Source organism: Lepus europaeus, chromosome X (assembly GCF_033115175.1).
Source record: "Lepus europaeus isolate LE1 chromosome X, mLepTim1.pri, whole genome shotgun sequence".
Lineage (NCBI taxonomy): Eukaryota > Metazoa > Chordata > Mammalia > Lagomorpha > Leporidae > Lepus > Lepus europaeus.
In genome coordinates, this window is record NC_084850.1 from 13,840,852 (window position 1) to 13,856,793 (window position 15,942).

At 42.6% G+C, this 15,942-nt stretch overlaps 1 protein-coding gene and 1 pseudogene across 1 annotated transcript; both read right to left on the bottom strand.

Moving 5' to 3' along the window:
* Positions 1-1,924: 1,924 nt before the first annotated feature.
* On the bottom strand, positions 1,925-12,953 carry LOC133752479 (RNA polymerase II elongation factor ELL2-like; annotated as a pseudogene).
* Positions 12,954-13,157: 204 nt separating this feature from the next.
* On the bottom strand, positions 13,158-14,533 carry LDOC1 (LDOC1 regulator of NFKB signaling). Its single transcript, XM_062183360.1, has one exon. The coding sequence runs from the start codon at positions 14,397-14,399 to the stop codon at positions 13,959-13,961; it is 441 nt and encodes a 146-aa protein (XP_062039344.1). The 5' UTR covers positions 14,400-14,533; the 3' UTR covers positions 13,158-13,958.
* Between the last annotated feature and the right edge of the window lie 1,409 nt (positions 14,534-15,942).

Here is a 15,942-nt window from a genome sequence, read left to right on the forward strand (position 1 = left end):
TGGCTGCAAGGGTTGGGACTGTGCCAGGCCAAAGCCAGAAGCCAGGAACTTCTTCCAGGTTCTCCCACATGAGTTCAGGGATCCAAGGATTTGGCCCATCTTCTGCTGTTTTCCCTGGCCATTAGAAGGGAACTGGATCAGAAGTGGAGCAGCCAGTACTGGAACCACACCCATACGGAATGCTGGCACTGAAGGCATCGGCTTAACCCACTAGGTCACTGTGCCAGCCCCAGATGTTTTACTTTTGATTAACATTAGTAAAGCTGACAAACTGTTGAAATGGAAATGCTTTTGTTTTCCACTACAGAGGTAACACTTGGACAGGAAAACAGCAACCCAAAAGTAACATCGTCAGTTGTTTCTCCTGAGCACTCAGCCTGCTACCCAGACAGTAACAGATTTCTCCTTCCTACACAGGCATGCTCACACCACCTCTGCACAGAAACAGGTTAAGTAAGCATGCTTTCAGATGTTGGTAGGCCACTATGTGCTTCCCATTGCCCCAGTCAAGTGGAAAGTAGTGCAGCTATTAATTCATCACACTATGCAAACAACTACCAAACACCCTAAGACAACCATTGCAATGGGGCTTAATTTGCATGGTAGTTTGAATATTTTACATCAATTCAGACTGTACATGCATGTGTATGGAAATGTCTGCACACATATTCCCATACCTTTCTGTTCTTTTCTGTTTTTTCAATCCTCTAAAACATTGTGGGGCTTTTTTTTTTTTTTTTGATATTTTGTGGACATTTCTAAATATGCTACCAATTAAGAAAAAGAGTTTACATTAATAAACATCAGAAAATAGGCTTATGATTACAGAAAATATTTCATTTTGTACATTACTCTTTTTTTAAATACACACAATAATGATGTGTGAACGTTGAATCCCCAATATCTAAAATAGCATTTCCAATGTCAAACATAAGTTTTTTAGGTAAAAATGATTTGAAGTTGAAACAGGATCTCCAATATCCAAATAAACTATTTCTGTTAACAAATATAAGTCTTGAAAGGGGAAAAAAAAGATCAGAGAAGGCAGCTTCAAAATGCAGGAAAGGAACCAGAGGCGGGGATTAACTTCAATTTACTAATACTGGGAACTTCAACAGGTAAAATTTCATCTTTTAAGACTCTAGGACAAGTCCTTTGGAATTTTAAATAAATAAGCTGAAATTTTCTCATATGTTCTGCTCCAAGTACTGTACTAATGCCATAACTTGGCTTGCTGTTGGTCAAATACACCAACTAATCTTTTGAAATAAGCCGGCTTGTTATGAAGATACTCACCCTGTATTTGTCTTCATGACAATTGCAGCTAGACTGCTGGATCACTGAGATTCTTGTAAGACTTCTTCTCGTACATTCTGATAGTCTTTTCAAGTCTGGAGAAAGGTGCTTTCATTGAACATCTGAAGTGGAGGAGTGGAGTACTAATTTTTATTCTAGGCTCTTGTCATGAACAAATAGACGCATTCTTAGTGCTGACATACAAAAAGTAAATTTTATTTAAAAGATAAGAAAGCAAACACACAGACACGTGAGCATGAGTTGCCTCACACAGAAAGAGATCCATCATGAGTGGGCAGTGGGCCAGAGGTGAGAAAGGGGTGGTGGAAGGGAACTAGAGAGAGCACTTGAGCATGTCTTCAGTTGTGGTCTGCTTGGGGGGGGGGGACTGGGAGGGAGGACACATCCCATCACCTCCTCTTTTTGAGGTGGGGGTTATCTCTATAGACATGAAGCCACCTGGAAGTTTCATCCTAGCTCCATAAATCCCACTTGGAGCTTAATATCCACATTTCCATGGCATCTTTCCTGCAGGTCCTGAATAAAACAGATGCATCCCAGGAAGGAGCATTTAGGAGAATAGAATTGTATGTGGAGTAGGGAGGGGTGATTTGCAGATGCTTCCAGCTTAGCAAATCCTAAAGTAGCTACCCATCCAGCCTATATCATATGGTGGGCTAGAAACGAGCAGGTGAGTTGAAAGTGGGGGAGAGGGTGGTGGAGTGGACAGGATGGGAAGGAGGCAGCAGCAGAAGGTGGCAGCAAGCCTGCAGATTTGGGTAACCATTTACTATTGATTTTCTTTTGTTTTTCAGATGCAATATTCAGGATTCATAAAAGTGTTTGTAACATCTGAATCTAAGAGCTGGTTCTGAGGAGGAGATGCAGTGCCTCTACTAGAACATATGAGAGATTTTGGCTGACACCAGCAGCACTCTGAAATAGATTTATTTTTCTAGAGAGCATGGACTCCAACAACCATCTATTTCATCAAATCAAGGCCAGTCCCGTTGGGGCTCTTTAAAAGCACAATCCTTTCATTATATGAGAGGTCCTTAGGATTGAGATTGGCTACCTGTTGCAGAATTGCTGCCATGGAGTTCTTGTCTCTTTGACTGACACTATGAGCAAGCAGCTCAGGTTTCTTGTAGGACTTTAGGGCCAGTAAGTGAATCACCCTGACCCTATATGGCTGCTGGGAAACACTGACTGGGCAATGTGTCTTCTGAATCCTAGTAGCAGGACTATGGGGTTCACTTTTGCCCCTCGCACTGTCTGCAATGGCTTGAGAGGCTTTCCGAATCCCCACTCTTTGTCCTATACACGATTCACCCATTTTGATAACTTTTGTGCTTCCTTTTTTGGCTTATTCCTCTGTGTGGGTCATTCTTTCTTGTGTCATCTGATCCTGGTCTTTCGTGGCACACACTGTAATTTTATCTCGTATATACCCCGGGGCTATTCAGGTGGAAGGCTCCAGAGCTGGAAAATGTTGGGCAGGCAAAGCTGCCTGAGGGTTGTCTTTGTCCACATTTCACAAGTAGAAGTTGCAGGTATGCACTCATGGAGCTGGTCATTTTTGGGAATTCTGGCAAGTCCTTGGATTCTGGTAAGTCTTGAGTGCCTGGGGTACCATCTCAGCAAGTTTCACATGCAGCTGCACTACAATCCCTAGTACTGCTCTCATGTAGGCCCTCCACCCAGACACAGCCATCTTAAACTCCCCAGGGCACCAAGGCCTACCCAACTAGGCTCTAACCTCCACAGGAGCCTTTGCTACTGGGTCTCCTGCGGCCTCCACAAGAGCTACTTTTCCTGCCACTGACATACTGTCATACCCTGAGATTAACCAGAACTCAAGCTGCCACCGCCACCACCCACTCCACTCTCCCAAGATGAAACTTCTAACACCAGAGATTTCAAGGGCTGAAATTGTCCCTTACCTTCCACCGTACACTGAAATAAACTTCAAAAAGAACGGAGATGTAAGGGTTGAAAAACTGAAACCACAGAGGTAGTAAAAGAAAACATTGGAAATGTTCCTTTAAAACCTGAATTTGGAGAAAGTCTAGCAACTCAAAATCGAGAAACAATAAAAGAAAACTCTGATAAACTTAACTACACAAGAATTGGAATTTTTACATTGCAACTGGTAAATACCATAAAAATTAATGATAAACGACAAACTTGGAAAAATCTGTGCAATTTATAGCAGGGACAAAGGGCTAAATTTCCTAGAACATAAAGAATTTTTAATAATGAAAAAAAGACAAAAACAAGATAAATGGCCACAAGATATGAACAGTTAGTTAAAAGGCTATTAATTACAAATGACAGCCAACATAGGAGAAATATTTAAGTTATACTAAGAAAAATGTAAATTAAAACTACACCAGATGTCATTTTTACTTAAAAAAAGTCCAAAATTAAATATAGGCCTTGTCCTGACAATGCTTTGGGAAAACAAGCAGTATCACCCGTTTTTGGTGGGTGTATAAAATGGCAAAGTCACTATGGGAGAGAATCTAGAAATACCTGGCAAACTACATAAATACTTACCCTTTTATCTACAAATCCTTCAGAAACTTACTGTAAAGGTATACCTCCACAAATATGTAACAAAATATATACCAGGCTATTCACAGAGAAACTTATTTTCATAATAATAAGTATTTCCTATGCACATGAGAATTTTGACTATGAAAAATCCACAAAAATAATTTTGTATCTGAATGATAACATGGAATACATCTGTAAGTTGACATAGCTACTTCTGAATTCATATTTAAGTAAAAAACCAGGTATATATGAATGTGTGGTAAAACTCTTTACCTTTATACACTTAGTTGTCTGAGGTATTTTGTGGCAGTAATGAAAAATTAGCTAATACAATTGAGGAAGGAAACAGATAAGATCCTTAAAGGATGCCTAGAGCACTCTTATAGAGAAAAAGGGACAAGGGAAAAATGGCAAGCACTCCCTAGAAAAACACTGCCAATAAACATATTGAGTTATCATATCATCATCATATATCACCTATCATTATAACCATCAATTTAATATGAAAGAATTCCAGGTCAACAACAAGAAAAATTCAACGACATGAGAATTCTGAAACATGCAAGAATGAATAGAAGCTAAACACGAGCAGATAGCACGTAACAAACATGTGGAAGGAAAACAAAACTATCATAGAAATGAAAGCCAAATTGGAAGCAACACAAAGAGTTGACAAATAATGTTGAAAGCATTGTAAAGGGCATAGAAAAAAAGATTGAGAAATGCAAGCAGAAAGAAATTAAAATAAAGAAAACATTTAAGAAGTCAGAAATTTTAATATATGGCAGGCAGATACAAGCAAGGATATATATATATATATATTTGAAAAAATAATTAAGGAAATCATTTAAATGAAACGGGCCTTGAATCGACATGTTAAACAGTTACACTCAGTTTAAGAATAAAAGACAAAGAATGAATAGCACTGAGGTATATTCTATTCAAATATATAGAAAAAGTGTAGATTAAAAATATAAAATAATATGAGTAGAAAATATTAGGGTGGTCTCAGACTTCTAAAAAGTCACATTTAATATGAAAAGACAGTGGAGCAATGGTTCTAAGGAGAGTGCAATTCACAAACTCTACATATAACGAAACTCTTTTAGCTACAAAACTCAAGTATATGATTACCAGGAAATTTTTGTGATTCATTTATTTATTTGAAAGCCAGATTTACAGAGAAAGGAGGAGAGACAGAGAGACAGAGAGAAATCTTCCAGCCACTGGTTCACTCCCCAAATAGCCACAAAAGCAGAGGAAGCCAGGAGTCAGGAGTTTCATGCCAGTCTCCTATGTGGGTGGCAGGGGCTCCAAACATTTGAAGCATCTTGCTGCTTTTCCCAAGCCATTGGTAGGTTAGCTGAATCAGAAGAGGAGCAGCTGAGACATAAACCAGACATAAACCGGAGCCCATTATAGGATGGTGGTGTTGCTGGTTTCGGCTTTACCCACTATGCCACAATGCCATACCCCCTGCCCCCCCCCCCTTTAAAGAAACAACTGAAAATAATAACAAAAACAACAATAAAAACAGCTAACAGAAGGGACAAATTGAAAAAATGGTCAGGTTTTTTTTTTATTTTTTTTTATTTTGACAGGTAGAGTGGATAGTGAGAGAGAGAGACAGAGAGAAAGGTCTTCCTTTTTTTTTTTTTTTTGATTTTAATGAATCCACTTCCTTTATTGCAGTAAGCTCTGTACAAAGCAGCAACTGCAATACTCCAGGTTAAAACATTAGAAAAGCATTTGTGACAGTTATGGTACAGTATTATCAAAATATTCCATTTCAAACTTAATAGGTAATCATCCACCAGAGCTCACATCTTTAAGTTATTTCCATAGTTTTAAAAAAGTCAGAAAGCATATAAAAAGAATGTAAAAGGAAACCTAAAATACAAACGAAATAATGTAACAAATAAATATCTTCCTTTTTTGCTGTTGGTTCACCCTCCAATGGCCGCTGTGGCCGGCACATCGTGCTGATCCGAAGCCAGGAGCCAGGTGCTTCTCCTGGTCTCCCATGCGGGTGCAGGGCCCAAGCACTTGAGCCATCCTCCACTACCTTCCCGGGCCACAGCAGAGAGCTGGCCTGGAAGAGGGGCAACCGGGATAGAATCCGGCGCCCCAACCAGGACTAGAACCCGGTGTGCCAGCGCCGCAAGGCGTAGGATTAGCCTGTTAAGCCACGGCGCCGGCCTGTGACCCTATCGGAATAAGATCAAAGTCAGCGAACCCTAAAGGCTTCCATAGCCCTGGCAACTCATGACTAGAGCCTAGGGAGATTACTGATGCCATGAACAGGAGTGTCAAATTGTTAAGTCAGCAACAGGAGTCACTGTGTACTTACATCCCATGTGGGATCTGTCCTTAATGTGTTGTCTAATGTGCAGTGATGCTATAACTAGTACTGAAACAGTATTTTTACACTTTGTGTTTCTGCGTGGGTACAAACTGATGAAATCTTTACTAATTATATACTGAATCGATCTTCTGTATATAAAGATAATTGGAAATGAAAAAAAAAAAACCTGGTGTTAATTGGAAATGGCATAGAAAATTAATTAATTTTTAAAAAAATATTATGTAGGATCTCTGCCTTTAATGGGCTGTACACTCTTATTTAATGCTATAACTAGTACTCCAACAGTATTTTTTTTTCACTTTGTGTTGCTATATGGGGGCAAACTGTTGAAATCGTTACCTAATATATACTATACTGATCTTCTGTATATAAAGAGAATTGAAAATGAATCATGATGTGATTGGAAGGGGAGAGGGAGCGGGAAAGGGGAGGGTTGTGGGTGGGAGGGAAGTTTTGGGAGGGGGAAGCCATTGTAACCCATAAGCTGTACTTTGGAAATTTATATTCATTAAATAAAAGTTTAATAAAAAAAAAAGAAAAAATGGTCAGGATAATGTTAGGAAAAGAAGCACAGATTGGTGTCGGCTCACATGGGGCACCAAAATGTACAGAAAAGGTTACACAACAGAAGGGAGACAGAATACAAACTCGCAGCTAGACCAAATTTATTCAGAGAATAAATCTGCAGAGGTCAACTAACTGCCAGCATGCTCACAGACCAAACACGTGGCAGAGGTCTGGACCCCAGCAGGCTGGGCCCTTTTATATCTTAGGTGGGCTGGGGTGGGGGTGGGGCAGTAGGAGGAGATGAACATCTCCATACTGGTTCTTCAGGTTTGGCCCACAGGCCTCCAAACCTGGGGGTGGCTGCAGGGGGTGGGGTGGGGAACATTACAGGGTGTGAGATGGAACTGGTCTCTTCAAAGAAGGCAGGAGTAACAAGAACCTAAAAGGGCTGAGGCTTCTGTCTTTGTTCCATCAGTGCTGACTCTGAGTATAGATAAGGAGATGGGGCGCCAGTTTCATTCTGGCTACTTCCTGCTGATACAGGCATAGATGTGGGGCAAGGAGCTATACTCTGGATCAGTTTGTCTGAAGAAGAGCAGTCTTTTGTTGTTCTTGTATGATACTTGGGATATAGCAGTCATTCGTTCTACAGTTTCTTCTGGAATAAGTTAATTATTCATGGCAGAAATAGGAGCACTATGATTATGAGGTCAAAAGGAGATATTAGAGACATTGCCCATTGTGGAAAAGATGGCCAAAATGAGGGAGGACAAAGGGAAAACAGGAAAGCGAGAGACCTGTCTGTATGCCTGGTTGACAAAGAGAAAGAATACACCCATTTTGTTTAGTGTGTATGTGCTGGCAAGGCGCTGTGAGGTGGAGTTAGTCTGGCCTGCTTCTAGTCCTAGGCTCCCTCGTTTCCTCCCTCTGCTTATGGAAACCCTGGTTGCTGTCAGGGGGTTGGGCAAGGACTGAAACTGAGTTCTTCTAGCTGAGTAGGGGCAGAGCAGGGACCAGTGAGCAAGACAGCGTTCCAACAGAAGGTGACCTCTTGAGGGGGCTTTAGCACTAGCTCACAAAACCTGTCTCTATTTGAGATTTCATGTGCATGGCCATCTAGAATTTTATTACCTGGAGCAAATGAACCTAACAAACAGATTAAATACACAGGGTCTAAAACTTTAAGATGGAAACAAATGTAAAAATTATGGTGGCAGCAATATATGTAAATCTTATAAATAAATGCTGACATAGAAATAATATGGTTTACAAAATTGATAAGGAAAGAATGTTAGCGTATAGATTGAATTCTTCATCTTTTATGGCTAGGAGTCAAAGTATATCACTTATACCTGAAAAAATAAGAGGAAAATACTCTCTAGAAAGGCATAATCCTTAAGAGAAATAATGTAAGTAATTGAGGAGCACAGAGAAGGCAGGAGAGAGTAGGAAATAATGGAAACATTCTAAATATTTTTGCAATAGCAGGAAACATCACAAAGAAAGTGTCAAAGCAAATGACTAATGGTCATAGACACTTGCAATATATATCATAAATTCCTAATAAAGATCTTCTAAAAACTTGAGAGAAAAACATTAACAACTTAAGATAAAAATGGACAAGAATATGAAAGGAATAAAACAAATTCTGAATGTAGAAAAATTCATAGAAATGTAGAAAAATTCATTTTCTCTACAAATAAATTTAGGGGACAAAAAAAAAGGTTGGGAGGAACTTTTGTCAATTAAAAACTGAAACAATATGCTGACATTTTTAGGACCCTTAACTCAAACAAGCCATTAAAAAGACCCTTTTACAACCCTGGTGAGATTTCAAATTGGATTGAGTATTAAATATTAAGGAGTCACTGTTAATTTCAGCAAGTATTATGACAATATTGTAGATTATGTTTTTGAAGGACTTATCTGTTGGAAAAACATACTGAATTATTGAGAAGTGAATTGATGTGATATCTGGGATTTGTTTTAAAATATTCCATAAAAATTTTAAGAAAGAAAAAGGATAGATGAACTCAGGATATGTGTGTGGCTGTCCATTTTCATACAATTCTACATGTGTATATGGTAAGAATATTACTGTGTACATTCTAATGAGCAGTTTCTAAAAGTCCTATACAGTAGTACAATTATCTGTGTCAAGAGAATAGATAACTCAGAGATCTCAAAAAAAAATCTCAAAATTACTTCAGTTACCATTGACATTGAAATATAATTCCTTTTGCTTTATATTGACATTGTTTTAAAGCTGTTTTTTAAAAGGAGGCATATAAACACCTGTGTGACAGTTTTGTATCTTGAACTGACTGGATGATTCTGAACTGAATGGTCAATTCAATTAAGCTGACTAAATAGGGGCCAGAGTTGTGACACAGCCACTGCTTGGGATACTGTGGTTCCAGTCCTGGCTGCTCCATTTCAGATCCAACTCCCTGCTAATGCACCTGGTAAAGCAGTAGAAGATGGCCCAAGTATTCAGGCCCCTGCACCCACGTGGGAGACCTAGATGGAGTTCTTGGCTCTTGACTTTGACCTGGCCCATCCCTGGCTGTTGATGACCATTTGGGGAATGAATCAATGGACAGAAGATCTCTCTCCCTTTCCTCCATCCCACGATCACTTTGCCTTTCAAATAAACAAATAAGTCTTTTTATTAAAAAAAAACAGACTAAATAAGGACTTTGGCTAAAATATAATAATTATATTATAATTTTACTGATAAAATTATTGCTCATTTAGAGAAAGCACAAGAGTCTTACAAATGTTATGCTTAAAATCATAAGAAAAATAAGTCTATTATGGATCACAACCCAGATACCAGCCTCAGAGGGTAGAAAGGGAGATACACAAATGCTGCCATATATAAGTATACTTTTTCAAAACATTTATTTATTAATTTGGAAAGGCACAGTGATTGAGAAAGAAAGGCAGGGGAGAGAGAGAGAGAGAGAGAGAGAGAGGTTTTTCCAAACACTGGTTTACCCCCTGCCCCTGCCCCTGCCACCGCACATGGCTGTAAGGCCTGGTCCTGGCTGAATATAGAGCCAGAATTTCATCCTATCTTCCATTAACACAAATCCTCAGGCCTTCTTCCTCTGCTTTCCCAGGATGATTAGCAAAGAGATCACAAACAGAGCAGCTAGGACTCCATTATGTGATGCCTGCATTGCAAGTGGCGGCTTTAGTCACTACATCTCAACGTGGGTTGTGCTGTATCTGGCTATTCTGAAACACCCTTTGTAGCACGTCATGCCCATGGCCTCATGCCCCCAATCCCCTGTCTCCTCATCCAAAACAGGGATTCTGCTCTGTTTACAAATTATGCAATGGTGCTCATAATCCCTTCAAGCAAGCTGTTACCCATCTCAGGGTTATAAAGAATTTAGACAACAGAATATTTGAAAACAAAGGTACAAATCTTAACAGGCATTCCAGATGAGAGGAAGAAAATGTACAACTGATGATCAGATTTTCATTAAGAGAAGTGCTGTTTTTAAAAAATAATTATTAAAAATAACAGTACATACTTACGGGCTACATTGTGACAATTCAATTGTGTATACAATGTGTATTAATCAAAACCCGGGTGTCATTTTCATCTTTTTTTAGAAATTTATTTATTTGAAAGACAGAGTTACAGAAAGGTAGAGCTGAGAGAGACAGAGAGAGCGAGAGAGGTCTTCCAACCGCTGATTCACTCACCAAATGACCACAACAGCCAGAGCTGAGCTGGTCTGAAACTAGGAACCAGGAGCTTCTAATGGGTTTCCCACATGGGTGCAAGGCCCTAAGGACTTGGGCCATCTTCTACTGCTTTCCCAGGCCACCATAGCAGAGAGCTGAATTAGAAGTGGAGCAGCCAGAACTCGAACCTATGCCCATATGGGATGCTGGTGCTGGAGGCCGCAGCTTTAACCCAGTGGGCCACAGCACCAGCTCTGCTGTTTTTGTCTTAAGACATACTTATCTCCTTCTTCCTTCTCTTTTGCAATGCCTTTTACTATTATCGTGAATTCCTCTTTGGTTGGCAATCTTTCCCAATATTTGTTCTTTTGTTCTGGAATTTGCCTCCTAGGAAACTGGAGTCCGATATTTTCCTTCCCTACAGCTCACAGAAAAAACCTGCTCTTCCATGTTGCATGAAGGATTTCACCTAACACTCTGACACACTCACAAACACACACACACACATTCAGCCAGCTCATGTGCACATGCGTGCATGCATATTCAGTAAATACTTCAAATCACTGAGCTCCTTGGTCTAGTTCTTTTGGGCATGACTCAGATGCTACCTTGGCATGGCGTCCTCATTGACCAAGGGCCCCTTTCTTCCCCACAGAGCATGTGCTTGCTTGGCTTGGTGATGGGGAATAGATCTCACCTCCTCTTGTCCTAGACTTCTACCCCAGAAGGGTCACTCCCACATCTAATCACAGCCCAGAATCTCTCCCTGGCCCTGACCTTTAACTAGTTAGCATGTAGTTTTGATCCCAGATACCATAAAAACAGCACTGAGCCACTATGAAGGCAAGTGCCACACTGTACTCACTAAACCTCTCTAGTCCATGTCAACATACATGCCCCATGAAAAATTTGGAATGAGTGGCCCACCTTTGGTCTCACTGGGTCCTTTATTTAGCTTTCAGCTATTGCCCACCCATCACGTTCCCACTTTCAACCATAGTTCCAGACATTTCTAGTCAGTAAGAAACTGATTATCTGGCTTCATATATATTATGTCTGAAGTTTAATCCATCTGTCTTCCACAGGTCTTTGTATGCCTTCTGAGGAGACTGAGGGAGTGATTCATGGCACCTTGACAACCAGAAATCATCTTTATTCAGGTTTGGAGGGAGCAGCTCCCTGAAGAGCACCGGATTTCATTTCCACTCAGGCCTTAGCCTCCTTTGTCAAATCATATCCATTCCTGTCAAGTCATGCCCATTCCTGTCCCCATTCAGAGTAGTGCCCCAGACCCAGGAAATGACTCCAGCCTGGACTTGGTCTGCTCACCAAGTGAAATTGCTTTTTGCCTTCATCAGACCCCGAAGAGTAAACAGTCTCATAAGGCTCTCACTTCCAATCTCTCTGATCCTGCAGCGCTCCTCTTCTTCCCTGACATTTTCCTACAAAAACCAGCTTATAGACAGAGACCTGCTTTCTGAGAGTTTGGTTTCCAGACTCACCAAATGGCAGGCCTTAAGGGAATGATCATATCTAAGCTACACCTGCAAGGTGACTAAAATGATGACCAGTATTTCATTTAATGCATACTCATTTAATGCATTTCATTTAATGCACATATATGTGTTCATATATATGTACATATATATACATACACACATGTGTATACATATATATATATATAATCTAAATAAATTAGAAGTCCTAAGGTCAGGCTGGCTCCAGGGCTGGCATAAAAGTGACATTTTGGGAAGACATCAATGGGAATGAGAACTCTGAAGCCCTCAAATCCTCCTTAACCTTCATGGCTTCAAGAGGTAGCCCTCACAAACCGCATAATAAAGCATCTTTTCATTAAACATTTCAGTGACTTAACCTGGGGTAATGGCTTCACAAAACTACTTATTGTTCTCAGCATACAGCCCTGTGAAACCGTGGGATCACCCATGCTCACAGAGTTCTCAGCATAGCCTAGCTAGCAATACAGTATCTGGTTCATGTGATAATCAAGCTCCTTGCTAATTTGTATAACAAGAATCTGGGCCACTTGTATGGGTGGGAACCTGACAATATCTGCCCAAGGCGGATGAAATGTTAAGATCAAACTATACTGATTATTGGTATACTTACCCAGGATAAAGGATTTAAGATTATCTCAAGTATCTGGAAGTGGTTTTAAAACAATGTGAGATGTCCGTAAATCAGAACCTGAACTCAACAGCAGCTCACAGGCAATAAGGGTTAAGGGACAGAGCTTCCCTGACAGTGTTAAGGAACCGAAAAGCCAGGCAGGGCTTATATGGGAGGCTTCACAAAGTTCACTGAAAATGTACATTATTTTAGTCCATTTTCCCATGGACTTCATGAAGCCCCTTCATGCATGTGTCCAGGTTTATATGCTTGCTGTGTCACCATGATTAGTAATAGCATCCCCTTTTACTCTCAAAAGTGTCCTGGTTTGGGATGATGAGCCACATGCTCAGCCACCCCTTACCCATGCCACCCTGGAGGCCCCAGAAGACATTCCGTTTGGGCTTTAAGCTATGCCTTGGTAAGGGAAGCATTGGAACATTTTTAAAGCCCTGTGGAAGCTGTCCTCTGTAGCCTAGAGATGACAATAGAGAACACTGGGATTGAATTGGGACATCAATGGGAATAGCAGGAGTCAGTGTGAGCATGGCAGATGCCAGTGATAGCACTTAATCATTAAAAGACAATCATTTCTCACTTTTTGTAGTGCTTGATATTTATTGAAAATAATGCCAACTTTTTTTTTCCAGGTAGTATTGAGGAGCTGGGCTGAGTGCATTTTTGCTTTTTGTTTGCTTTGTTTTTAGAAACATTTGTTCAACCACACACATCAGTGGGGCTGCTGCAATTATGAAAGAAAAACGACAGTTGTGCATTAGAGAAAAGAGATATCAACAATTTGGTTGCCAGGCACACCAGGTCCCCGCAGCACTCAGGCTGGGACCCTAGGAGTAGGTAGGGAACTAACCAGGTTGAAAAACAGCCCCTTCAGGGGCCAATGAGCTGTCCAAATCAATGTCCGAAAAGGTGTAGCCAGGTCAGAAGTCTTCTGTGTTGGTCCTTGTCTCTAAAGGCGATGATCTGTCAGAGGCTTGCAGTGGGCGATGGCGAAGTGGTAGCATGAGTCTCTGTGCAGGTGTAGGCCTGGCAGCGAGGCAGGTGGCAGCAGCAGGGTGATCTGAGCAGTTTGTAGCAGGGGCCTGGCCTATAACTGGGGCTTATGACACAGTTCAGATGAGCTGGGGAGAGGTCCTGGGGCTAGGCAAATCAGATGACAACCGGCTTCAGGGTGAGGCCCCTGCCCAGCCCCAGCAGCAGGTATCTGGAGCACTACTCCTGGAACAAAGACAAGCACTTCGGGGGTTGGGGAGGGGAGAACAGGAAGGCAAGGGGGAGTGCAGCAGCTCCAGGGGTCGGGTGGGAGGGGGTGGGGGTGGAGGAGAGGGAGAAGTGGCTGCGTGCAGGGCTCTCCCCTCAAAGGCCCCCAGCGGCTCGGGGCCTAGTAATCATCCTCTTCATAGTCGTCGTCGTCGTCTTCGTCATCGTCCCAGCCGAAACACTGCTTCATCTCATCCAGGAAGGCCCGGTAATCGCCTAGGATGGGGCTATCCATCTCGATGTAGGGCACCACCCACTCCTCGGCTTCCCCGGTCAGGAGGCTGATTAGGAATGCCACCTTCATGGCGTCGTTGCAGAACCGGTTCTCGTTCACGAGCATGTAAGACGCCGTCTGCACAATAAACTCGGGGAGCCGGGAGCTCTCGCCGTTAAACGTTTCAGGGAAGGGCACCGGGCAGCTCGGCGGACGTACCTGGCGCAGCAGGCTGGCCCTCTCGCAAACCAGCAGCCGCAGCTGTTCCATGAGCTGGCTGTTCTCGATGCTCAGGGCGCGGTGCCTCACCAGCAGGGCGTGCAGCAGTAACACAAGCTCGTCCACCATCTCGAACAGCTTGAAAGCTCTGGGCTCGCTCGAGTAGGCTCCGCTGGGCCAAGATGCACACAAGAGGCCTTGCAGGAAGTGCGTGTCCTATAAAGTGCTGTGGCCAGGGGCGGGGGACGGCGAGCGCGGGGCCCCGGCGTCTGCGCAAGCTCCGCCCCCGAGGCCACTCTGGCAGGCGGCGCGCCGGCGCTGCAAGGTGCGGGCGGGGCCGGGGAAGAGGCCAGGGCGCAGTGGGGGCGTGGCCTGGCTGCCGAGAACCGTTTGCTGTGACTTGAGACCAGGGAGGGAGTGGCCGGGGAAGGACGCGCCGGGTCGCTCAGCGTCACGCAGAGCAGATGAGTGCTGGCTCGCTAGGAGAACTGGTAAAGGCTGTGAAAGGCGGCCGAGCCCCGGATGTGAGGCCTGCGTTAGCCTAGGGCCTGGCGGGCGCTGAGCGCCGTGTCGCAGAGACAGCCGATTCACACAATTCACTGTGTCGCGGGTCTGCGAACGCTAGTTCCTTGGGTGCATGTTTTGTTGATAGGACTAATTGCCTTTTTAAACCTCCCCTAGAGAAGTACTGACGCTGCTGACTGCCCTGCTGCAATCACCGATCCTTTCAGAGTCATAAAGACTCTTAAGGGGTCCCGGCTTTCATCACAAAGCGGTATTTGAACAGGGACTTTTATTTAGAAACTATTGCTAAGTGTCTTTGAAAAGAATCTGAATAGAGGCTTATACCAAGTTCTGCAAAGTCGACATCTGATAAGCGCTTAAGGTGACCTCCCTGTGGGGCTCTATTTCAGGTCCTGATATCAGAGCCTGTGGCAATGGTTGTTATTCTTTACTTAACAATGAGGAAACCATTAAGACATTTGTGCTCTTTAATGTTTTTTTTTTCTACTTTGAATGTGAATATTCCAATAGTTATTGACAACGAATGAATGCAATGCTCCTTGTCACTTCTACCATTGCCAGACTGCTAAAAGCAATCACTTTTAGCTTGCTTTCGTCTCTTCCTACACTCTGTTCTCTATACAGTAGCTGCAGGAATCCTTTAGCGCAGAAGTCACATCCCTTCACTCCCTGGCTCAAAACCCTCCAATAGTTTCCCCTGTGACTTAGAATAAAAAGCAAAGTCTTGACCATGCCCTATAAGGCCCTGCATACTCTCCTAGGTCTCCCATTCCCAGTCTGCTCTAATAACACCCCACCCCCTGCTGATTCTTACACAAATCAGCTAATTCAGGCCTCAAGGCCTTTGTACTTTTTATCCCTCTGAATTGGAAAGCTCTAACCAGTTAGAGGCCTGGCTCCTCCCCTTACATTCCTACAGAACTTTCCTGAGCACTCGGTTTCTCAGAGCACCCTGTTCTGTGCCACCCAGTCTCTAATCCCTTACCTTATATGTTTCAATATAGAGCATTTATCATAATCCTGGCCAGCACATTATAGAGCACTTTGTTCATCATCTGCCTCCACTGTAGAATGTAAGTTGGTGCAGAAAGAGGCTTTGTTTGCTAGCTGCTTTATCTCTAGTGCCTAGAAGCCAGCCTGGCCCAGA

Coding starts and splice junctions, on each gene's coding strand:
- LDOC1 (XM_062183360.1), bottom strand. CDS start 14,399: ATGGTGGACGAGCTTGTGTTACTGCTGCACGCCCTGCTGGTGAGGCAC.